Genomic DNA, 24967 nt, shown 5'->3' with positions numbered 1-24967 from the left:
AATTTCATGGGACGCACCCCCATCCTTTAGACTTTAGAGCAAGCGCATATTAACGAAGCATTATCGAACACGAGCGAGGTGAACTCTTTTCTGAAACAGAAGGATTTATGGTAGCCATAAATCCAGATGTTAGCGTCCACCACTGGAAATATACCTTACACGGAAACGTTGTCGACTGTTGCAGGAAGTGCAATAAGGTAGGAGAGAGACGATTGAACACGTCGTAGCCGGCTGAGGAGTGTTAGCCGAATCAGCTTATCTCAATCGTCACAACTCGGTTGCCAAGATTGTTCATCTCGTTTACGCAGGAGATACTGCTCATTTAAGCTCTTCAAATGACTTATACTGCTTGAAAGCTGCAACTATTACTGCAACTGCATCACTCCTCATAAGTTCCTGACAGGGTTTTGACTTAATTCATAAAATCCGGAAGGTTACGGCATGGTTTAATGAATAGGGGTTTCAGATACTGGGCTGGTCGGCTTGTTTACCAAGTCAAACCCTGTCAGAAACTTATGAGGAGTGATCGGACGAATAATAGTTGCAGCTTACAAGCAGTATAAGTCATTTGAAGAGTTTAAACGAGCAGTATCCTCTGCGTAAACGAGATACACACAACAACATGGCGCAGCTGGGTCGAAACCACCACGAATGGGTTATTTGGACTGAATAAGAACTAAATATGACCTACGAATTGGAAACTTATCGTAATTCATGTTAAATTGACGTTAATTTTGTAAAGGATTGAGAGTTTTTCTGTCTGGTTCTATAGTTATGAAACACTGGATTTTTAGTTTTTTGAATGTTTCGCGCTTGAACACAATAATAAAGTTGAAATGGCTAGTCTTACAAATGAAGATAGTTATTGTATTTTACACTCTATACTTCAATTCGATTTCTTACATATCTCTGGAAACTCAGAAAAAATGAGTGGGTCTATAGTTGTGAAACGCTGTGTATAAGTATGTCCAGGATTCGGTCTCGGAGAATAGCTGCTACAAATTGTACTGGGATCACGCGATCATTACGGATGTCCGAATACCAACTGATCGCACTGATATTGTGGTCTACGAGAAGTTTCAGTTATAGACATTGCCATACCATTAGACCACAATCTTCAATCAACGTTAGCTGTCAAGATAACCAAAAATCATGATTTGGCAGAAGAACTAAGACAAATGTGGCATTTGCAGGACATCCGTATTATACCAGTAGTAATCTCAGAAACTGGTTAAGTTCCCCACTCGATCACGCAGTCTTTGGCGGAGCTGCAAGTGACAGAACAACCCGCGGTTCTGCAGAAAGCGGTGATTCTTGGAACATGAAATATCACTAGACGGTCCTTGAATCACCACAATTAGAAAACGGTGCAGACACTGCCATGCGCTGTCGCGCTGTGCCCATTTGGCGTCCCAGAAGCCCGGGGTAGATTAAAATTCCAGCTTACTGCTGAGAAGTACCATAACTCTATAAAAATAATAATAAAATAACAAAGCGAATTCCCAGTTAAATTTTATTATAAATGTTACCCCAAGATCACACACCTCGATTCGCATACAGTTATAAATAAATACAGTTTGTTTATTCCTTAAAAAATCACGCAAACACTTAAACAAAACAATACTAATAAATACATAATGTAAAAACTCGCTCGAATGATCATCTACTTCAGCTCCCGCTGGTAATATGTTCGTTGCGCCCATAATCACAATCCTTCAAGTAGTAGAAACTGTTCCCGTTGATCAGTTCATTCAGCGTGCGTTTGAGCCCCAGCAGCGACGCTAGCTGATACTTGAGGGTGGCTGCATCTACCATTTGAACCAAATCGGCGACAGCCCGTTCCATTTCCGGTGTGACCGACGACTCCATCTGGAAGGTTTTGACGAGGCTTTCGATCATCCTATCCGTCAGTGGCATCCGGTCGAGATATTCCTCCAGGTATTGTGTTTCCCCGTTGACAACATAGTGTTGATACAGAGCGGTCGACCAGCTGATTTCGAAATCATAGTTGCGGGCGATGATTAGAGCTTGTGGGATACTAAATGTGGATAAAAAGAGTTAAGTGAATATTCGGTTTGATCGTTTGGTAAGATGTAAATCTCACCTAAGCTCATGATTGACGTAGAAGGCAAGGTTCGAACCTTTCTCGTCCTTTTTGATGTTCAACACCGATGTGCACAGTGAAACATCCTCACTTGGACCAGTCTTTTCGTTAAGCACTTGATTGATCAAGCAGATTTGCAGAGCAACAAGTTCCGCGCTGCAGGCTGCCTTTTGTGCTAAATTTAGCTTGTTATCCAACAGATAATTCTCAGCCGCGTGCATGTATGCTTCCATAGCGGAGTTGAGATCCGAGAGCGCATACTCAGTGCATTCCAGTTTGGAAACAACCACTTTGAGGCTTATCGTTGAACTTTGCGACAGCGTCGTCGGACAACTTTTTTCATGCATGGATATCACTTTTGCGATTGTGGATTTTGCCTCTGTTTCCCACAGCTCCGCGATCTCTTTGTACATCAAAAAGTGAAGGGCTGCCAGTCGGAAATATTCTTTCTGCTCCGGACAGTGTTCGTGCAGGTAGGAGATGATGGCCGCCTTCAGTCCGTTGGTATGCTTCTCGTCGAACTGTCCGAGCAGTGATTCAAACTGGTCGTTTTTGATGAGCGTCTCGAAGCAGTAGTACATCTCGCGGTAGCGCCCAATTCCGACCAGCAGTTTCACAATCAGACTCCATGATTTCGCCGTCGAAAGTACCGAGGTTAGTGCTTTACAGCGTTGGAGAATCTGCACGATCCCTTCGACGAAGCATTCGTGCAAGAAACAATCGTGGGCTTTGATCAGCAGGGCGACAATGATTGTGTTCTGTTTCTTCAGAGAGAGAACTTGTGCTTTGAAGACAGCGCTTATCGTCTCGACTAATTCACGATCCGAGTTTTCAGTCTCTGTGGGAGATTTGATTTCCGATAACTTCTCCAGTCTTTTATAGTTTTTAATGCCATCACAATATCTGAGCAACTGATTCCCGAGTAGGGTGGTGTTGGGGGCCAATTCCAGAAACAGATGGAAATCTCGATCGATGTTATAGCCCCACAGCAGCTCGTCGGTAGGCTTGGAATTGACCAATGGTGAACCCTGCTGTAGCATGTAGAACTTCGACCTCACCACCGCGGTCACTATTTCCTTAGCTAGGAAATCCGATATTGTAGCCTCACTGAGGCGATGTGCTGTCACAATATCGTTTATAACCTCCAGCTTGCAGTGCCAATCGTTCTGAATAACTTCGGCCAGCAAACCGATGGGGTCGCGAATTTTGAGCATCTCATTGTAGTCCTTATCGAGGAACATTGCGATACGATAGGTGAGAACAATACGCTGAGCAATCGCTTGGCCGTGCTTGATTTTGCCACCGAGACCCTGTCAAGAAAAGAAAATATATTATTTTTATTTTATTTTATTTCTAGCTGACCCGGCAAACTTCGTCCCGTCCAAAAATTGTTTTTTGTTATCAATACCTTCAAACATTCACGTTTTCTCACTAAGCGCAAGTTCATGAATCCAATCGCAGAACTGTTCATTGATTGATCTTCTGATCGACCGCGTTGATTTTACCTTTTACTAAAAAATCCTAGTATAGGTCGGACTCGATTATCCGGAGTATTGATTTTTTTTTTCACTCCGGATAATCGAATCATTAAAAAAGCGAATTCCCTCTCGGTGAACGTAATATAATTATGATTTACACTTATTTATTGAACGGTTTCATCTAGCTTGGACCCGTTTGTATTCTTGTGACTTTGTAACTTTCTATCTTTGTCTGTGTCGCTGTATCTCTGATGTCATTATAAAACTGCGTATTACATTATCTTGAAAATTAAAGATGGCGACCGGTACAAAATGGCGGATTATGGACATATTTTATCAAAATCCTATCAATATGGGTTTACTTAAAACCCCATCAATATGGATCGTTCTGATACGGCAGTGATCTGGTGATCCATTGATCAACTTATGGCGTCTATTGTTTTCGCTGCTCAAGCAAATCGTAAACCAATAAATAGTAATTATCCACTCTAAATGATCCAGAAACAACGCATCACGTTTTTCCTCGAAACCAGTTGTGTGTAGGCATCAGTATTAACCCTTTCACTACGGCAGTGGCCTCGTAGCGGAGCTCTTCAAGGGAGGTTCGGGAAAACTTGTAGAGTGTATGCACCGGTTGGTAGTCAGGATCTGGAACACAGAACAGCTACTGAAGGAGTGGAAGGACGGACCCCATCTATAAAAACAGGAAGTGGGTTATATCTGTGTCATAATCGCAAGGTTGACGTATGACTATCGTTGATTTAGTGATCATTTGTTTGAAGGTGAATCTGAATCCATTCTGAATGAATGAATAAATGAATATTTGGGGGACTTTGAAAACGAGAGCGTTACGTTAGACGCACAAGGTTTTATGCATCCAATATTGGATACGAAAATATTCTACAGATGGGGAAGAATTAATTGCACTTGATTGAAATTTCACAAAACGAAATGCATTTGATCGCAGTATTATATGAATTTCTTTCGCTTGAATGCTATTTTCAATTCCAAGGGGAACTGGCAGAATATTTTTCAGCAACGATAACATCTTTCCGGATTCTTCTCGATGCTCGATGCCCGCCAGTGGTTAATGCTAGCTCGATAACCACTAAACGAAAAGAGTTGTGCGTGTGTATGTGTGTTTAGCGGCTGCTCCTATGCATCAAGCGGAACCAATTTTCCATGCTGGTACTCTCTTCTTCTCCTGATGGATCGGCCCTTCTGTGCTTCCTTACAGTTCGAAACATACTGAATGCGTTTCTTCTTCTTTTTCTTTATTGAATTGAAGAGACTTTAAACTTTTCAGTTCATTCGTCTCTAGTCTTCAAAAAGACCCTTGGGAAACTTTCCTACTCGTTCACCTCTATTGCCTTGAGAAAGCACTCGGTCTCTCGTGTCCAGTCGGTGTCCTCACGAAGAATGAATGCGTTTCACTACCAGAATATCGCTTAAGTATGCTTTTTGTCCGAGATTGAATCGAGGTGTGGAAGGTGGTCGAGGAAGGTGTGGTTTACGATGGCAATTTGGAAGGCAAACTAGAGGCGAATGAACTCTCTGAGTTTGAAACTTTCAGCGACTGAGCAATAATCGATGGAAAAGTGTATGATTTTCACGATGCGAAACCTTTTCCCCCTTATCCACCCCCCTCTCTAAGGGGGGAGGGGGGGTCTGCCATACAAATGAAACACAAATTACAGGGGGCACACAAACACAAACTTCTGCAAAACTCGAGAACTAATCAAGCACAATTTGCGATGTGATGATTTTTGGGTATGAGGAATGTTTCTATGTTGGTATGACACCCCTCCCTCCTCTGGAATTGAGAGGGGGTCCCATAAAAATATTACACATATTTCAACCAAAAACATGACAATTGAAAATTTTTTGAAAAACACTGAAAGAAAAAGGGAAAATTCGGAAAATTAAATTCTCATATGTTCTACGCACGATGAAACGCACTCCTTTATCTTCTTCCATCTATACCAATAAAAAAGTATCGCCGAATATGGGGATAAAAGCAGAACTCGAGGAAGGAATTGTCCGATTTAGGGCTGTCGTCCTTCTGTCATATTTTCTGTATCAAACATTTATTCCATGTAACGGAGAAACATGTTATTTGCAAGTGGTTGAAAAATCTTGAACGAGAATTGTGTCTGAAAATAATTTTATATTATAATGATGAGTTTTGTTAGAAATACTACGAATTTTATAGTAAAAGGGGTCGTAATGGGGTCGATTAGAAGATCAATCAATGAACAGTTCTGCGATTGGACCCATGAACTTGCTCATAGTAAGAAAACATGAATGATAACAAAATAACAAAAAACAAATTTTGGGCGAGACGAAATTTGCCGGGTCAGCTAGTAAATGCAGTGTGCTCCGTCGGAGTGCTACCGCTGAACGGAGCACTGCGCCGAAAAGTATGCATATCGCGTTGGTGTGATCGATGTGCAGTATCACACTGATATCGTTTATAGACGACACTTGTAGCGAAAGGGTTAAACAATATGTAGCTATCAACGACTAAGTGAACACGAGTAAATATATTCAGAAATAGAATCGAAATAAAAAACTGCTTACTATTAGATGAACATTCTATCGAGATTGAATTGTGAAATACGATTGAATACTCACATTGATTGCTTCGAAGATGTCCCTTTTTTCTTTGGATGGCATCTCCTCAAACTCCGAACACCCAGTGCTCGTATCCAGCGAATCATTATGCGCCAATTTCAACGGCGACGACACCGAGCTCTGACTCACTCGGCTTGTGCGAAGTGTCCTTCGTTCGAACCGGTTCGATGCCCTCCGATAGTCTTCATTCAGTAGAAGACGTTCCTCTTTTGATAGATTGTACAAACTGACGAGTGATTCCGCTAGCGCCATGCAGAACACAATGAAGTGCAGATCGATCGGACGTTGATCGAAGATGGCCTGATACCGGAGAGCCTGTACGATGTCACCTTTCTCGAGCAAACGATTGATGAGACCATCCAAACGGATCACTTCTTCTGGGTCTTCCAAATTAAGATGCGAAACAGTGAGATCGTTGATACCAGCTACTTCTTTCAGCTCCAGGAAGGTATGGTAGAGCACGCCTTGATCCCGTCGGAAGGTGGTAGTGAAGAAGTGCGAATGATACAATTTGAAGTCGAATGGATCTCCGGTATATTTCACGTATGCCAGCGCCAGCTCGTATTCCAAGCGGTCGCGATCGAATTCTTCACTCGGGTAGAGATTCCATTCTTTGATCAGTTCCAAAGCTCGCGCCAGGAGAATGTATTTTCTCGGGTTATGATAATCGGTCTGATTGGCAATGTAGATGTAAAATTTGAGCAACAGCCGAGGAGGGAAGTGATATCGGTCCATATCTTTCTGGTACTGCTCGAAATCGCATGTTCCATTGATTTCGACCTGACTAACCCAGTAGTCGAAGATAATCGAATCTTTCGGCAGCTCTGCTAGATCAGCCAATTCGATTGCTTCCTTGTAGAAATTTTGCGCAATCAAGCGCTCACAAAGCGCTTTAAATTCCTCTTGCTGACGTTCTTTGCAGTCGTAGAAATTAATGAACTTAACCGGCACCGTCGTGTTTTGGATGATCTCGCTTATTTTCAAAAGTCGTGTGAAATCAACGACACACGTGAAGTACTCTATATCCGATGCAATCAACGATTGCAACAGATAGATCTGGTGGTGGGACGATTCGAAATTGTGATCGAGGTGAAGGGTCAGCAACTTGGCGCTGAAGTTCCTCAGTTCATTCCCATCCAGTCCCAATAGCGGGCAGTCGGTGGCATTTTCGAGAAATCGTCGCAGACAGTCGATGCTGCTCTGAGTGAAGTTTATATCCGCTGTTTCAGCAAAATACTTGGTCAAATTTCGGAAATTTGCTTTTGGGTAGAACACTTCGAGACTATCCTCAAGCGTTCGCACACGGCCGGAACTGATGTAATACTCCAACAAATCTTGAAAGAACTTGATTTCCTGAAGTTGGACAATCTTTTCCTGGTACGGATAATCGATGGAAACCATCAACCAGGTGAGCCAACAAAATTTGCGGCTTGTCTCGAATACAACCGCTGCCAGCACAGCCAACAAAGGCCATCGTCTGCGCACAGCGCGATCCAGCAGATTAGCGAATGTCCCCGAAGGACCCGACTGCCGATTGCCGCTATCCACGCCGTATGTCCCCCCAACCAGCTGTCGAAAGCTTTCGAAATCCCGAATGGTGCAGCTTGCAGCCGCCTCTAACCTGTCACAGTTTCTCGCCTCACTCGAGCACAGCAGAATCGTAGCGAATAGGTCACTATCGTACTGCTCGTCAAGGAAGCGTGACCATTCGTAATCCGTGCCGTCGAACGCTGACTCATTTATCACGAAGTGCGAGTGCTGTGATGTGCTGTTGTAGTATTTGCCGGATGATTGGATGTCGCTCTCGCTCGATACACTCGAGCGGCTCTCGGCGGTGGTGTTGCTACCCTGGGAAGCGAACAGAAAAAAAAACAAAACAATATTGTGTTAGTACCAGCGTTGCACAAAATTCCGGCGGCGATAACGTCGTGAATTGTAATAATCAAGTTTTTGGCTTAGAGCGAATGAAAATAGCGACGTCTGGGCGGGATCAATTATCGCGCGTACACAGAAGAACAATTAAGCGGTGATTCCACCGCGTGTCTAATGACGTAGCGAGACTTTGGAGTTTTTGCTTAGGTTATTTTGCTAGATCATGGCTCAAAATCAAAAGAGGAGGAAAGGAGGGCGGCGCTTGTGATTAATGGTTGTGTTGTTAATGGGGTGAATTTGGGGTAATATTTGAATGCCATCAAAGATACTATCTATTGATCTACATTTTGACATTTTAAATTGGTCTTAACCCTTTCGGGTACGATAAATTTTTCGGAAGAACGGACTAAATTCAAACGCTTCGTGAAAGGGTTAATGTAGAATGAAATATTTCATCACCTTTCACGGGGGTCTTCGTAGCCTCTTGGTTACGCGTTCGCTTACTAAGCGATCGATTGTGAGTTGAAACTCAGGGCCCTCAATTGACCATCTTTGTCTTGTTATAGAATAACTACGTCTACGCAACCATCATCAGCTATGGAGATCGATCCACGGTGGAACAAAGATCGATTCATCCATACAACTGCTCTGCTCTGCAAGAAACATCGGGCTGCTGTTCTATAAATAACCCAACAATGATCAATATCAACTGTCTCCGCTGTCTGGTCTGCTGAACAATGGAAAAGAACAGATAGAATACCCTCACGCCTAAATGGCTAATACAGTGTAATTTACTATAATGTAATGGAACAGAAAACCTAACGCCTAAATGGCTACTACGTACGTAGTCGTACGAAGGAAGTTCGGTGTTCTTTGTGCGGTTTCGTCCTTATCCAAACACTTTTTTGATGCAGGAACATGTAGAATTACCTCGAATATATGAAGGGCTAACGCACTTTTTCACCAAGCCTAACAGTCGTTGAGTCTTCGAATTAGTGAATTTGTCGCCGATCATAATAATTTCGATTTGTAGTGAAAAAAGTTTACCCCCTCTCAGACTTTTATTTCTGAAGACAGTTCAAGGATTGTTCTCAATCTCAATGAAAATAATTGATTGCAGATTGCATGTAACTCTTACTCTTGCTCGACCAGTATTCTAATTATCTCAATACACTCACAAAAATCTATTCATAATAATATAAAACAATTACCAGAATAAAACTGTTTTAAATTCCTTGTAGAAAACATGATACACCATTAAATAGGATTTTTGTTCAATTACCCATAATCTTCAATATAACCTCTCTGGTTACGATATTGTCACTGCGCAAAGCTAAATTGGACACTTATTTTAAACGAAAAATTTAATATTCGTTCAAATTTTGCATTTAAAACTGACCCGGCGAACTTTGTTCTGCCCAAAATTTATTTTTCGTTATTACATCCACGTTTTCTTACTGAGCGCTGTTCATTGGTTCAATCACAGAATTATTCATTGATTGATCTTCTAATCTACCTTTTAAAATTGCCTTTTACTATAAAATTCCTAGTACTTCTACCAAAACTCGACATTATAATATCAGATTATCTTCAGACACAATTCTCGTTCAAGATTTTTCAACCACTTGCAAATAACATGGTTCTCCGTTACGTTACATACCAAATTTGGTATTATTCGCTTGATTAATTCTCGAGTAATGCAGAAATTTGTGTTTCATTGGTATGGTAGAACCAGCCCCCCCACCTTCCCCTTAAGAGAGGAGGGGTAGAATCAAACCACCATAGATTCATTTATTGCACCCTAAAACCTCACATGCCCAATTTCATTTCATTTGTTCGATTAATTCTCGAGTTATGCAGAAATTTGTGTTTCATTTGTATGGCAGCCCCCCCTTAGAGAGGGGGGAGGGGTCTCAAACTGTCACGAAAACCTTCCCCGGCCCCAAAAACCCCTAAATACCACGTTTCATGTCGATCGGTTCAGTAGTTTCCGAGTCTATAAGAATCAGACAGACAGACATCACTCCATTTTTATATATAGATGTGTTTATTTCATTCTTACATTCAACACTTTATTTGCACCATGTCGTTCTTCTCAATTTTGTATTTGCTAATAAAGAGCAAATCGGCCTCGCAGCTGGCCGGATATCCGGTATCCGGCCAAACCACTATCCGTTTCATCACTAGTACTTAGTATAAACAAAAGTTGTCACCCATGCTTGAGTAGAGGCTTAATGGAAAACTCCATTTAGTTATATGTAAACAACACATTGTTTAGTAAATACTTATCTGAAGTTTACATAAAATAAATGAATCTTGTTCATCTTTCATAACCTCACAAATTTTGCATATTCTACATACTGTTGGCAAAATGCGACAGGAAAAACAAGGGAAAAACTGATTCAACTGTCGAGAAAAAGAAAGGCGGGACAATCCAAAATGGTTGAAAAATCGTTATTGTCACCGGTATTACAAAACGCTACGTTTGATCAGCCCAGTCATATTTGGACTATTTGTTGGCATAACTGTATCATTTCATAATTAGACATATTTTGTGTTTTAGAATCTCTCCGTAATTAATTAGAGCAAAAATACAATATAACAAAAACTAACACTAATGGAACTCACCCTCCTTCGCCGCCTGGAAGTCGTGCTGCTGCGTCTTCGGACCGATGACGACGTTGACGTACTTCGCCGAGCGCTCTCCACGTTGTACCGGATTGCCCGGATAACATTCCGTCCAATGTTTCGATCCTGGAAGCCATCCTTGCACAGCTCCAATATCTGCTCCTGGGGTAGTTCCAAATATTCCACAAGAAACAAAAACCGTAGCCAATTGTTTTCCGATAAAATCTGGCTCAGATAGTTTTCGGGAAATTTGATTCGATTGGCTCGACAAACCGTAGTGACAGCTTCTAAATCGGACAGCAGATCCGGATCGTTCCAGGACCGAGAAATTATAACACTTTCACACCGCTGGACCAGCTCGTTTGGGGACACTGTTTCGGTTTCACCACTAGCAACCATGTTCAAACATCGAATGTAGGCACGAGTTCGGGCACTGTTCACTCCGAGCATCTCAATGAACGCAATGCAGTGGGTAACCAGGCTCGTATCATTGTAGGATGCAAGTGCAATTTCGGCCGCTGTTTTGGCCGCACTGTTTATCTGGAGTGGACTGATTCGAGAGTAGCACTTTAACTGTTCCATGTAGAACAGATACAGCGCATAGCTGGACCGATGTTGTTTAATGTAATGAAGGTAATTCAGTTTCACTGGGTTGGAATATTTTTCACAGAGCAGTGGATGATTACAGTGCGGAATATAGCCATGCTCCTTGAACATTGCTTGCTTCATAAGTTGCTCGTCCTCATCGCCCGTGTTTATATCCCGGAAAAGATGACTTCTGATGGTTTCCAGAGATGGTAATCCGTGCAGAGTAAGCAGCTCTTCCGCGGAGGGTGACGAGTTCGGACCTCTCGTCAACCTGGCTAGAAATTGGCGCAGGTGAGGTAATGTCGCAAATCGACGCTCATCTTTGGGGAATTTTGTATTCTGTGGATTTAGGAAATACTCGAACAGAAACACAATGTGGTTCTCATCGTAAAAGTTCGGTTCAATATTCAGCAAATATTTCGACGCCTTGGTAGAAATATTTAATAATTTTTCTTTGCCTAAGTCGCTGCTTCTGAGCTCACGCAGCGCTAAATACAGCTCCAGTTCTTCTCTGTTATCACAGCTCGGGTCATCGGCTAGCTTCATCAAGCATTCTTTACTGACCACAGACAAATCCAGCAGTGGAAACAATCGATTCTCTACCAGATGTTTAATCAACCCGTCCTGAAACACTTCCCCCTCCAGCCAATACCTGTAGGAGTGCAACGTTTGCGTCGTTATCAGTCTTCTGAGTATCTGCAGAGCATCGGTTCGTTCGTGATCCACAAACTTCCCGTAGGTCGCCAACGCGTTGAGCAACACCTCATTCCGACACATGCTTTTCTGGCTAGAGAGCAGCGAGATCATGAAATCGTTAATTTCCCATCGTCGAAAGAGCTGCCGCAGACGCTCATTGAAACGTGGATCATCGTAGATATCGATCTTTATCTTCGCCAGATCCGCCGAGTAGAGCTGGGGATTTTTGGCTAGCTCGGGTGACGATCGCAGGCACGCGTTGATCTGTATCCATATCTTGACCAGATTATCGATGTTGTTCTTCAGCAGGTAACTCCACACGGCATATTTGTCCAACAGCGGGGAGATTTCCGTTTCTGGAAGGATCGGAAAAGAGCAGAGGGGATAGAGGGAGTGAAAAAATCGAATGAAAAATGAAGCTTTGATTAAACACGCGAGAGGGCACGCTATAAATAGTGGCACATCTTCGCGCCACTGATAATAAGCACACAGCATCGTGTAGCATCGTTGCGAGCAAGCCAGCAGCTGTTGTGGAACCTAACCATTTCACATCGATGATCCGTGGAATTAGTCCCTTTGGAGTGTGTTATGGTTTCGCGCGTATTGCGCTGTAGGAATCGGCGATCGGCGTCTCTTTTTTTATTAAGTAAATGGAAATACAGGTCAACTCGATAACGGAGGAGGACGGCGCGCTTCAGTGGATTGTCGCAATCGAAGAATCGTTTGTGCGCGCGCCAATATGTATTATGACATCGTCGACAGTCGCGAGATTTCACTAATTATGAGATTAGCTAATTAGCAAATGGGTCAATGACATTGGATTGTGTTGCGGGTACCACTAATTCGGGTGCAAATTGGGCGAAACATAACGGAACACAGGTACATCTTTATGACATTGGGAATGGCAATTATCAGCAGAACAGGCTGCATATATGCGCTTTCATAATTTGTCAGAAATTATCGTGCACGCGGACTTTTATTTATTCGATTCAGGAAAGCAATCAATCGTCTGGCTATATTTACATTTACGCGAAGGCGTTATCACTGTTTTAGTCGTAATTATCGCTATACTTCAAATTTTCATAATAACAATAATGTATAATTGCTTGAACTTTGCCCCGAATTCGAGGGGAGAGCGGCAACATAAGTCAACAATTGTAGCGTTTAATCTGGCAAAGGTACTATTTGTAAAATCATAAAAAATGTTAATGATTCTCGGTTGTGCGCAATAAAAATGCACTTTGAACGACGAAATGGAAAACGAGGAGAATGCATTTTTAACAGTTTGTACATTATTTATATTCTGCATCACATTTGCTTCGTGGCGTTGGAATGAAATATTGTTTCCTCCAAATTATCAGTTACATTTCAACTGAAAAGTGTTCGTTGAATATAAGGTTAGGAGAAATATTGGGTCGTTGAAATGGTTTGAGGCATGAAAAAATTAAAAACAACTGTAAATACATCTGCCACAAGAAGAAAAAATATACACAATATTGCATCTCTTTGGGGTGGAAGGTGCACAGTTTAAGCTGTTCAAGCAAACTAAATATTTAGACATAATAACCCAGCAAACATGAAATTCGATAACTAGTGGTTATATGCCACCACATATCCCATATTTTGGGTGGTATATGATGCACCTAACCAGCACATACATGCAAAAATGGAGACGATATACATACATTGCAAATGCTTGCAAATTGGTCCGGATTAATATACTATTCATATTTGCATCTTACACGACTATTGTCGTACGAATATACGATTTATTACAGACATAAAAAAACAAATATCGGAAAATATTTACATTTATAACATCTCGAATCATTCCTCGTCGATTATTTGCAAGAGACGGACACACATTGTCCGTCCTCCGCTACAATATCGAAGCTGGAAAGTTTTTTTTCCCCTCCGCCAAAGTGATTTTTGGTTGTTGTTTTTTTTTTCTTTCGCCCATTGGTGACAAGTTAAGTGCCAACGCATCCGGAACAGCGAGGAAGCAGCACCTCTCCAGCGACGCTGGACCGGTGTTCTGTGAATTGGTTCCATTGAGCGTTACATTTGTATCTTCACCAAACATCAAACAGAGAAGTACAATAGAATAGTTTTTGCCGTCTCGCTATTGTGCTTATACCATAGCGTGCAGCGTTGTATAGCTCCCTGAATAGGGTTGTTCAAGTTGTTCGAACTCATCAGACTAAATTTTTTTATTGAGTTTTTATTTATTAAATTTTTTTTTACGAAATTATTGTTTTTTTTTTCAAGAAGATTTTTGATTGGAGCTAGTTTTTAGTTTAAGTTAGTTTTTAGTCTAAGTTAGTTTTAAGTTGAGTTTTTGCGCGAGTGTGTGCGTGTGAGTTGTGTGTGTGCGTGCGAGTTTTTTTTTCGTTTTCATAGGCGGTTGCGCACCGTCTGCGCAACCGTTATGACATCTGCTGATGCCAATGTTGCGCGGACGCGTTATTATCAACAGTCCTCGAAGGCACCATGGGTTGTTTTCTTTCGGCCCAACGAAAAAGCTTTGAGAACTCTTGATATTTCAAGAGATTTGCTGCGTAATTATAAGGGCGTCTCGATACATAAAGAGAGACCGGACAAACTGCGTGTAGAAGCACCGACTTTTGATGTGGCCAACAAGATTGTTGACCACGAAGTTTTTAACAGGGAGTATCACATCTACATCCCTTCTCGAGAAGTGGAGATAGAAGGCGTAGTAACCGACGCGAGTCTGAGCGTCGATGAACTAAAACAAGCGTCGGGTTCCTTCAAAAACTCGATGATTGGAGATCTTGTAAAGATCCTGGATGTTAGAAATCTGCATTCAGCATCTTTGGAAGAAAATAAAAAAGTTTATAAGCCCTCGCACTCTTTTCGAGTTACTTTCGCAGGTTCTGTTCTCCCAAATTATGTGAAAGTAGAAAATGTTTTTTTCTCAGTGCGCCTGTTTGTACCGCGGGTTTATAATTGTACCAAATGTAAAAAGTTGGGACACTCGGTTAGCCACTGCGGCAACAAATTTCGTTGCGGCAAATGTGGCGATAAACATAGTGAGGATTCTTGCACTCAAACAGTGGAAAAATGTATTCACTGTGGCGAGAATCCTCACCCTCTACAAGAGTGCCCAAGGTACAAACAGCACTCCGATAAAGTGAAGCGTTCTATCGCTGGACGCTCCAAGCGGACTTATGCCGAAATGCTAAAGACCGCATCAGCCGCTCAAAATGAAAACCAATTTTCGGTTTTGTCATCTCAAGAATCGGATTCTGATTCTGATGAGGGTCATACTTCGGCTGCACCAGAATCTTCAATAAAGGATGAATCATCAAAAAGAAAGCTCTCTTCACCAATGGTGCACCGTAAGAAAGCTAAACCCTCGGAAGATTGTCTAATTCCAAGGGTAATAGTAGCAAAAAAACGAATCCGAAGGCTCCTTCTCAGCCAGTTCCTGGTTGCAGCAAGGATTTTACGTCATTACCCAGAGAAGAGAGAAATAAAAACGCTGCTCCTCGATCTTCTCGTAGAAAATTCGCGTCTAATCGAGGATTGATAGCTTTTTCGGACATTGTGGACTTCATACTAAACACGTTCAAAATTCAAGACCCCCTCAGAAGCCTTATTTCTGCCTTGCTTCCATCTTTAAAGTCTTACCTTAAGCAATTGACTGCTTCTTGGCCCCTCCTTGCATCAATCATATCTTTCGATGGATAATTCATCTAACGTAGTAGAAGATATGATCAATGTGCTACAATGGAACTGCCGTAGTCTAGTGCCTAAACTAGACTCGTTCAAATTTTTACTTCAAAATTATGATTGTGATATATTCGCTCTTTCCGAAACATGGCTTTCTTCTGACACAGAACTCAACTTCCACGATTTTAATATTATTCGCCTGGATAGAGATGATTCCTATGGAGGAGTACTTTTAGGGATCAAAAAGTGCTACTCTTTCTATAAAATTCCTCTCCCAGCTCTATCAGACGTCGAAATCGTCGCTTGTCAAATAACTGCAAAGAATAAAGAACTCTGCATAGCTTCAGTATACGTTCCCCCGAATACTTCCATTAGCCGTAATCAACTTTGGAATCTAATTTCGATTCTCTCAACCCCAGTTCTAATTTTGGGTGACATGAACTCCCATGGTACTGGGTGGGGCGATCTTTATGATGACGCTAGGGCGGCTATTTTTTACGATTTATGTGACGATTTCAACTTGACTATCTTGAACACTGGTGAAGTGACACGAATTGCAAAACCTCCGGCTCGAGAAAGCCGACTCGATCTATCTTTGTGCTCAAACTCGCTATCATTAGATTGTCAGTGGAAGGTCATCAATGATCCCCATGGTAGCGATCACTTGCCAATCAACATATCAATCAAGTGTAGCCCGCAATCCACTGAACCATCTCGAGTTCCATTTGATCTAACAAGGAACATCGACTGGCAAAAATTTGCAACGGCGGTAACAATCGGTGTCGAATCAATAGATATACTTCCACCATTGGAAGAATATCGATTCTTCGTCGATTTATTGTGTAAAAGCTCACTGGAAGCACAAAAAAGAAAAGTTCCAAGTGCTTCATTTAAAAGAAAACCAGCCACTCCTGGCTGGGACGATGAATGCACAAAATTGTATTTGAAAAAATCTGATGCTTTCAAAGCTTTTCGCAGACATGGAACATCCACACACTTCGAGGAATATTCAACGCTTGAAATACAGCTGAAACAATTAGTTAAAGCAAATAAACGCGGTTACTGGCGCAATTTCATCGAAGGTCTTTCTCGTGAAACCTCAATACGCACCTTGTGGAGGGTAGCTCGCAACATGCGTAACCGCTCATCTACCAACGAGAGTGAAGAATACTCCAACCGATGGATATTCGATTTCGCTAAAAAGGTCTGTCCAGACTCAGTTCCAGCCCAACATATTCTTCGAGAAACGTCTCCAAGCGGTGGACCTCTGGACAGACCATTCTCAATGCTGGAATTTTCTATGGCTCTTCTTTCATCGAACAACTCTTCACCCGGAAGCGATATGATTAAATTCGTTCTTCTAAAAAATCTTCCCCATATCGCGAAAAGACGCTTGCTAGACTTATTCAATACTCTACTAGAAAACAATATTGTGCCACCCGAATGGAGACAGGTCAAAGTGATAGCAATTCAAAAGCCTGGCAAACCAGCGTCTGACCATAACTCATACCGTCCGATTGCTATGCTCTCGTGCATTAGAAAATTGCTGGAGAAAATGATCCTTCGAAGACTCGATCAATGGATCGAGACAAATAATTTGCTATCAAGTACACAATTTGGGTTTCGCAAGAGCAAAGGAACAAACGATTGTCTAGCGTTGCTTTCTACAGATATTCAACTGGCCTTTGCGCACAAGGAGCAACTGGCTTCAGTATTTTTGGATATTAAGGGAGCTTTTGATTCAGTTTCCATAGAAATTCTGTCAGACAATCTGAACAGATGTGGACTTCCTGGAATTTTGAATAACTTCTTGTACAATTTGTTGTCAGAAAAGCAAATGAACTTCACCCTTGGACAGCTGACAACTTCCAGAAATAGTTATATGGGTCTACCCCAAGGCTCATGTCTCAGCCCCCTTCTTTATAATTTTTATGTGAAAGATATTGACAGTTGTTTGGCAGAACAATGCACGCTAAGACAACTTGCAGATGATGGTGTGGTTTCCGTCAGAGGTCCCCATGCCGAACACTTGCAAAGACCATTGCAAAATTCCCTAGATAACTTGTCTTCTTGGACAAGGAACTTAGGGATAGAATTCTCGCCGCAGAAAACAGAACTGGTAGTGTTTACTCGAAAGCGGTCCCCAGCCCAATTGCAACTTAAGCTTTTGGGGAGAAACATTACCCAATCATTGACCTTCAAGTACCTTGGTGTCTGGTTTGATTCAAAATGCACTTGGAATACCCACATTACGTATTTGAAGCAAAAATGTCAAAAGAGGGTCAACTTTCTCCGCTCGATTTGCGGCACGTGGTGGGGAGCTCATCCGGGAGATCTCATAACGCTTTATAAAACAACTATTCTATCTATTCTGGAGTATGGCTCTTTCTGCTTTCTCTCAGCAGCTAAAAGTCACCTTCTAAAATTGGAACGAATTCAATATCATTGTCTGCGTATAGCTCTCGGCTGTATGCACTCAACGCATAACATGAGTCTCGAGGTTCTGGCAGGAGTAACTCCTCTACAGAACCGATTCTGGGAACTTTCTCTCAGAATACTGGTGAAATGCGGTATCACGAACACACTTGTGATTGAAAACTTTGATAAAATGCTTCATCTAAATATACAATCTCGGTTTATGAGAATTTATCATCACTATATTTCATCAGATATTTGTCTTCCATCGTTTACTCCAGACCGTGCTCACTTCACCATCAGCAGTTCCTCAATTGAATACGATCTGTCGATGAAACAAGCAATACTTGGGATTTCAGATCAGCTTCGACCAACTTTCATTCCCCGTATTTTTAACCGAAAGTACCAAAAAGTCAATTGCATGAAAAGATACTTCACTGATGGGTCTCGCCTCAATGGATCCACTGGCTTCGGTGTTTTCAATGAAAATTCGAGCGCCTTCCGTAAACTGCAGGAACCTTGTTCCGTTTATGTTGCTGAGCTGGCAGCAATCGACTTCGCATTGGGGATGATCTCCAACAAGCCTGCAGACCATTACTTCATTTTCTCGGATAGTCTCAGTTCGCTTGAGGCTCTCCAGTCGATGAGAACTAGTAGGCACCCATCTTATTTCCTCACAAAAGTGAGGCTGCAGATGAGTGCACTGATCGAAAGATCTTATAAGATAACCTTTGTATGGGTCCCCTCTCATTGCTCAATTCCTGGCAATGAGAAGGCGGACACTCTCGCAAAGGTGGGTGCCCAGGAAGGCGAATTGTTTGATAGACAGATTTCATACGATGAATTTTTTCAATTACTGCGTCAGAGTTCCCTCTTGAGTTGGCAAACCGATTGGGACACTGGAAGTCTTGGGCGGTGGTTATATTCAATTATTCCAAAGGTTTCTTCGAGAGCGTGGTTCAAAGGTTTGGACTTAAGTCGTGACTTCATTCGTGTAATGAGTAGACTTATGTCCAACCACTACTCGCTAGATGTGCATCTCCACAGAATAAATCTTGTTCAAAGCAACGTCTGTCGGTGTGGAAACGGTTACGATGACATCGATCACGTAGTTTGGCAATGTACGGATAATTACGCAGCCAGAGAGTACCTTTTGAATGCCCTTGAGGTCCAAGGAAGACAACCCTATGTTCCTGTTAGAGACGTGTTGGGAACTCGCGATATCTGCTATATGCAGTTGATCTATATGTTTGTGAAACGGTCTAGTATAAGTATTTAATGCTTTTGTGTTTTTCTTTTTCGTTATTAGTTTGTTTGTCTTGTCCCCCCATCTCACCGTCGCCCACCCTCGACAGCTAGTCGAACACCAGATGCTATCCCTGGTCATTATGCACTATGCTACAGTGCGTGCGGCAACCCTCGGTTGAGACAACGATACCTCATATCCATATCCCCAACCTGACCCGTCCCACAAAAATGTTGCCCTTTTAACCTCGAGTAAACCGCGAGTATTCGGTCGAATCCTACTAAACATAGAAATTAGTTGAAACTTTGTATAAACAAACCTTGAATTAGCGGCTCCGCAAAGCTTATGCGATTGAGCCTTACAAATAAATGAACTGGTTAAAAAAAAAACATCTCGAATCACCATTTCTATATATATATATATATATATATATATATATATATATATATATATATATATATATATATAAGAATATTTGTGTTTGTAAACATTGAAACTATTCAGTTGGCTTTTAGTGGGAGTGAAATATAAATGTTAATAATGAGTTATGAAAATTGTCGATGGGATTCGAACTCCGCTTATTGGATTATCAAGCATCTCGCACGGCTAACTGAAATATAATGTTCAAACTCGTACATAGCATATGGAAGAGATGCAACCGGATACGACATTCCTGATTGCCGATTTCGCTTATTTCACTGTGTCTTAAGGAAAAGAAAGCCATCCCAATCAAACAAACCAAATCATTAGTTTCATTTATTTCAAACTAGCTGACCCGACGAACGTCGACCCACCCACAATTGATGTGATTGATGTTGCGACCTTATTAACGCAAGTTATTGGTGAGCGAGAAGGTTAATTCATGTGCACTTGAATGCTAACAAGGAAAAGAGTAAAAGGGAAAATAAAATTATACATACACGCAGATTCAGTCTATTTTGACTCACTCGTTATTTCGTTTCGTGCGATCCTTCCAAAGGGGTATTCATTCATTGAATGTTGTTTTGTTATGTTCACTCTCAGTCCCGAATGAAGATGGTCGGGGAGTGAAAAATGATGCATCGTGCAATCTCACGATTGCTTGCTGCATTATTTTCGTCATGATTATTGCAAGCAGATACATGACTTGTTCCTATGTGCTCGGATAATGGCAACATCAAAGTTACCAAACCAATCAAACCGATTGCATCTCAGCTGTTTTGTTGCTCGAGATGTTGGCATCAAAAACAAGGCTGCCTGTGCCAACGTCGCTTGTCAGCGATTTGGGGTATTGTTTAATTACAAATTTTACTTTGAAATCGTTCATGTAAAAGAATCTTGTTTTTTTTCGTTTTGAATGGGACCACTCTTTGAATTCATGAGGACATCATGCAGGTTTTTGGCTCAAAAATCCATAGTTTGGGAGATTTTTTGAAACTGTTGAATCTGTTTAGTCGTTTTTCGCTGTTTAGCTTCGCCGAGATATGCTTCTGTGCCGCACAGCTGTGATTGGAAAAAGTTGTCACTAATTCGATGATGTGTTCATTGCAATATTGTGGAACCAATTTATTCGAACTACGATAGACTCATCACAGCAAATGAAGTTTTATGCGATCCTGCCGAGAACACGAATTCTAAATCGAGGTTCACGGTCCTTTCTACGAGCAAATTGATATTTCAGAATTATGTGTCATCTATACTTCTGGTATGATATGCTATGTGAAGTTGATCTAGCTCAGAAATATTTGCAAACTAAAGAAATATCTCTGACTGCTGTTGAAAGGAACAGTCTAATGGAAAGCCATTCAAAAGGGAATAGTGGAATAGTCATTTTTTTAAAGCAATTCAAGCTCGATACATGCCAACGTCTGACAGCGAACTGAAAAGTTCATTGTCTAATCTACAAATTTCGAACTGTGGCCAATCGTTGAACTGCGTTAGATGTGTTACAGATCACCGTGTGTGGGACCTGTAAGAAATGTCTCCAAATCATACATTGAGTTTCCAACTAAGTTTATGTTTGAAAAATCACCCCAAGCAACACTTACATTGTGAAACAAACTTCAAACTGATTGTTTCACGGAATAACTCGCTTTCGTTTGATAGGATATGATTTTGCAGAAATGATTTCCCCTAGTGGCATTCGTTTTTTGTTACTTGTTGACCATGGCCATGACACAAACGAGAACGAGAGAACTCTGCTTCGGTTAGCACTTCCTGATACACGAGTATGCGAATTAGAACGTTATGATCGCTTCCGGAATGGAATCAATTATATCTCGCTGGCGCCGAGAATATGTTTTAGTTAAATAATAAGAAAATAAAACAACATTTTGACAACACTCAGATCGTAACTCGTGCGAACCTAGGCTAAGCCAAAATACTTGAAAACAAAGTTTGAAGGAGGAGGTGACACCCAATACACTCGCCCCGGTCACGCTACACCACAGGACGTATCTGAAATCTTTTGACAGCAAATTGTTCTGTCTCTGTATCTTCGACGGAAAAAATTTGACGTTTATCCGACTTGTTTAGAAAAGGTTGTGCAGGATGGAAGCCGAGTGAAGAAATTTGATTTCGGACACTCACATTGAAAATCCGGCCTGATCAGGTACTCAATCGACCGTGTACAACATGTTGAAACGTTTCCGTGAACGGAAAACTATTGTTCGGATGAATCGAAAAACGCGTTCTAGTAGAACTTACGATCGGATGCTGAGATTGAAGGTATTGAGAAAAATTATCGGATATCTACAGAATAATTTGTACTTATACAGATTTTTCAGACTTTTTGGAACCAAGAATCTGCAGTTACATATTACAGATTTTTTTTGGTTTTTATACAGATTTACAGATTTTTCAAAATAACTATCCAATATTAGTTATGGTTTGATAAATAGCAGTTTGAATTAAGGGGGAGAGAATACACGACATTTTATTCGAGATATTACAACACCGAGTGTTTTGTACAGATAAATGGCTCTTTTAATGTACCTACATTGAAAGAGCAACTACTAAAGGTAAGACTATGCTTCAAATTTGAACTTATAAATTTTATTTATTGCGTTATCCGCGATTTTCATTATTCGTGGTGAGCTTGTCGGACTATTCCGCGGATAATCAGGGTTCTACTGAATTATTTTTAAACCGAAGTTGATGACCATGGAATTGCCAACTACAAATTCACGTTAAAAATAAAATGCTATCGCCCAAGATGTTGGATGCAATAACTAGAATCGATTTTGTTTTTCTTCAACGCTGAACAACGTTTATCTCATGGTGGGCATTTTTAATGCTAAATACACATTTTTTCAATTGCAAGAATATGCGGACACAAGACAGAATAATGTTTCTTAATCAAACAAAGTCTGTATGAATTGAGCTAGAAATATTGCTAATTATTTCGCCACAAGCGTCCCTCATTGAGCTAGTTATAACGTTTGGTCCGATGCTATGACTCATACAATAAATTTTGAAGCAGTTTTCAATCGATATAGATGAGTCAGTTCTAAGATTATTTAACAGGTAAAGAATGTGTTGAAACAGTATCTTCACTATCATTCTCTGATTTGTTTCCCTACGGACAATTCCAATAGGGTACCTGTTGAGATCAGTTGGTTAGCGTGATGTTTACCAAGATAGAGGCCTCGGGTTCGATTCCCGTTCAGGTCAAAAACTCTATCGTCAAAGATCGTTTTTTTGGCCTGCACTGGATCATAAGGTATACTCAAATGAGATAATTGTTTCCCCACGGACGAAGTTTAAATCGACATAATTTTTATATGTCGAGATGAGCATTATATTAAAAAAACAATCAGATAGGGAAATACATTGTATATTAGAAGGTTAGATAAAAAATGTCTCAGTCCCGGAGGCGATCTGGCGTAATGGTAACATCCATGCCTTTCACGCTAATGGTCACGAGTTCAGTTTTCACTCCCGACACTCTTCCGGAATGGAAGTAGAGTGACGAACCAGCCAAAAATGTGGAAAATAACTATAATACAGAGAAAAAAAAAATCTCAGTTCTGGGCAGAGCTGATTCCCCCAAAAGAATACTGAGATTAAATTTCCATATATTGATGAAAACTTTATTAAAATTGATAAGTAAGACAAATATAATTTTTTTTAATAAGCGAAGATCCGTACATGTTTCAATTATAAAAGCACGTTTTCATAATCCAAGAAGGTAAAAAAACGTGACTCCGGCCGTCAAAGTATTAATTCTATAATTTCGCCCAATATTACTCGCAATAGTATACGCGGAAACTGTCCTTATCTAAACGGTGTATTTTATATCACAATTTCCTTTGCATTCCTCGTAGAAAGATAGCGGCAGGAAACTGATTTTTACTTTCAACGATTAAGAGATTATTTCTTATGTTTGAAGGTGAGATTCGAGGGTATACTTCATGACATCAAGCTTGGTATACCGGCCTTAGAGTGAATTGTGAAAATCAAGTTGCAATAGGTGTTTTATATAGGTATCAAACAAGGCAACGCTTTTTAATATGTAGCACTCCAGGCACATCATGCATTTTGGCTCAATAGTTGCAAATGATTCTGAATTTGAATTGCCAAATTGTTGTTCACTATTGTTGATTGAATGGATCGAGCAGTCAAAAAGCAAAAACTGTCACATTTCAGGTGAAGGGTATTCTCGTGCCATTGTCGAAACACTGTCTCCGCTTGGTGCGCTTTATGGACCGATGAAATCATTGGTCATCATTGGTTTATCAAAAAATGCATCATTGACATATGATCAGAACGTAACAATTAATTTTACCCGATGCAGGGCCATGGTTGCCAACTTACTTGTACCACAGCACTGTGTAGAGATTGTGTAGAGAATCGTGCGATTTAACACCGTCGGACTATTTTATGGTTCGGGTCAACCACGGAAAGCAACTACGATACGTACAGTCTATCCAAGCTCAAGCTCAAAGAATAAACGATCCTTGCAAAATTTCAAAACAGATTAGTTGTTAGAAGCAGTGGATTGCATTTAAAAATGATTATGAGATGTTCTCAAAGGATTTGGACATGAGCAAATTGTTCTTCATACAGATGGAAATGGTGCAAGGGTCAGATTTACTATGATCCCTTGAGACTTATTAGAATCAATAGATGTACGAAGTTAAATCTATTTCCACGATTAATTAGAAATGCACTTTCAATCACTGGTTTTATGATCTAAACAATGAAGATTAGAATGGGATGAGATCAAAATGATAACTCAATGCAGGGGTTTTCAGATTTGTTTTATGGCAGAGCACTTTTTATAGCAAAAATATTTCACGGAGCACTCAAGTTTTTTAATCAATAAAACAAATCCTATTTAATTGACGTCACCCAACTGTAACAACTCTATTTCGGTTGCGTGTCGCAGTTACACGACATCTGACTCGAAATAAACATAATAATTCACTAAATGCTCAGTGAAATTATTTTGAAGAATGTTTTTTTCAATGTGGGTTTTCAAGCGGAGCATTTGCTATAACTTCGCGGAGCACCATTTGAAAACCCCTGACTTAATGATTTCATTCAATACCGATCATAAAATCTTCTGAGGGGAAAATTGTATTTCGCAATCTTTTTTGTTTACAGATTAGGATTGGGCGATCTTTAGAAAAA

General features: G+C 40.8%; 1 protein-coding gene across 1 annotated transcript in view; it reads right to left on the bottom strand.

The window, feature by feature from the left end:
• Positions 1-1549: 1549 nt before the first annotated feature.
• The window catches only part of LOC129776604 (uncharacterized), a 30915-nt gene continuing 7497 nt past the window's right edge, over positions 1550-24967 (bottom strand). The window contains exons 3-6 of the mRNA XM_055782338.1: positions 10717-12356; positions 6217-8064; positions 2105-3414; positions 1550-2038 (exon numbers count right to left, since the gene is read on the bottom strand). Of these exons, the coding sequence (XP_055638313.1) occupies positions 1669-2038; positions 2105-3414; positions 6217-8064; positions 10717-12356 (5168 nt within the window). The 3' untranslated portion in view covers positions 1550-1668. The remainder of the gene's footprint in view (positions 2039-2104; positions 3415-6216; positions 8065-10716; positions 12357-24967) is intronic.

This window comes from Toxorhynchites rutilus, chromosome 3 (assembly GCF_029784135.1).
Source record: "Toxorhynchites rutilus septentrionalis strain SRP chromosome 3, ASM2978413v1, whole genome shotgun sequence".
Lineage (NCBI taxonomy): Eukaryota > Metazoa > Arthropoda > Insecta > Diptera > Culicidae > Toxorhynchites > Toxorhynchites rutilus.
The sequence above is the reverse complement of the archived record's forward strand: the minus strand, read 5'-3'. Positions and strand labels throughout refer to the sequence as shown.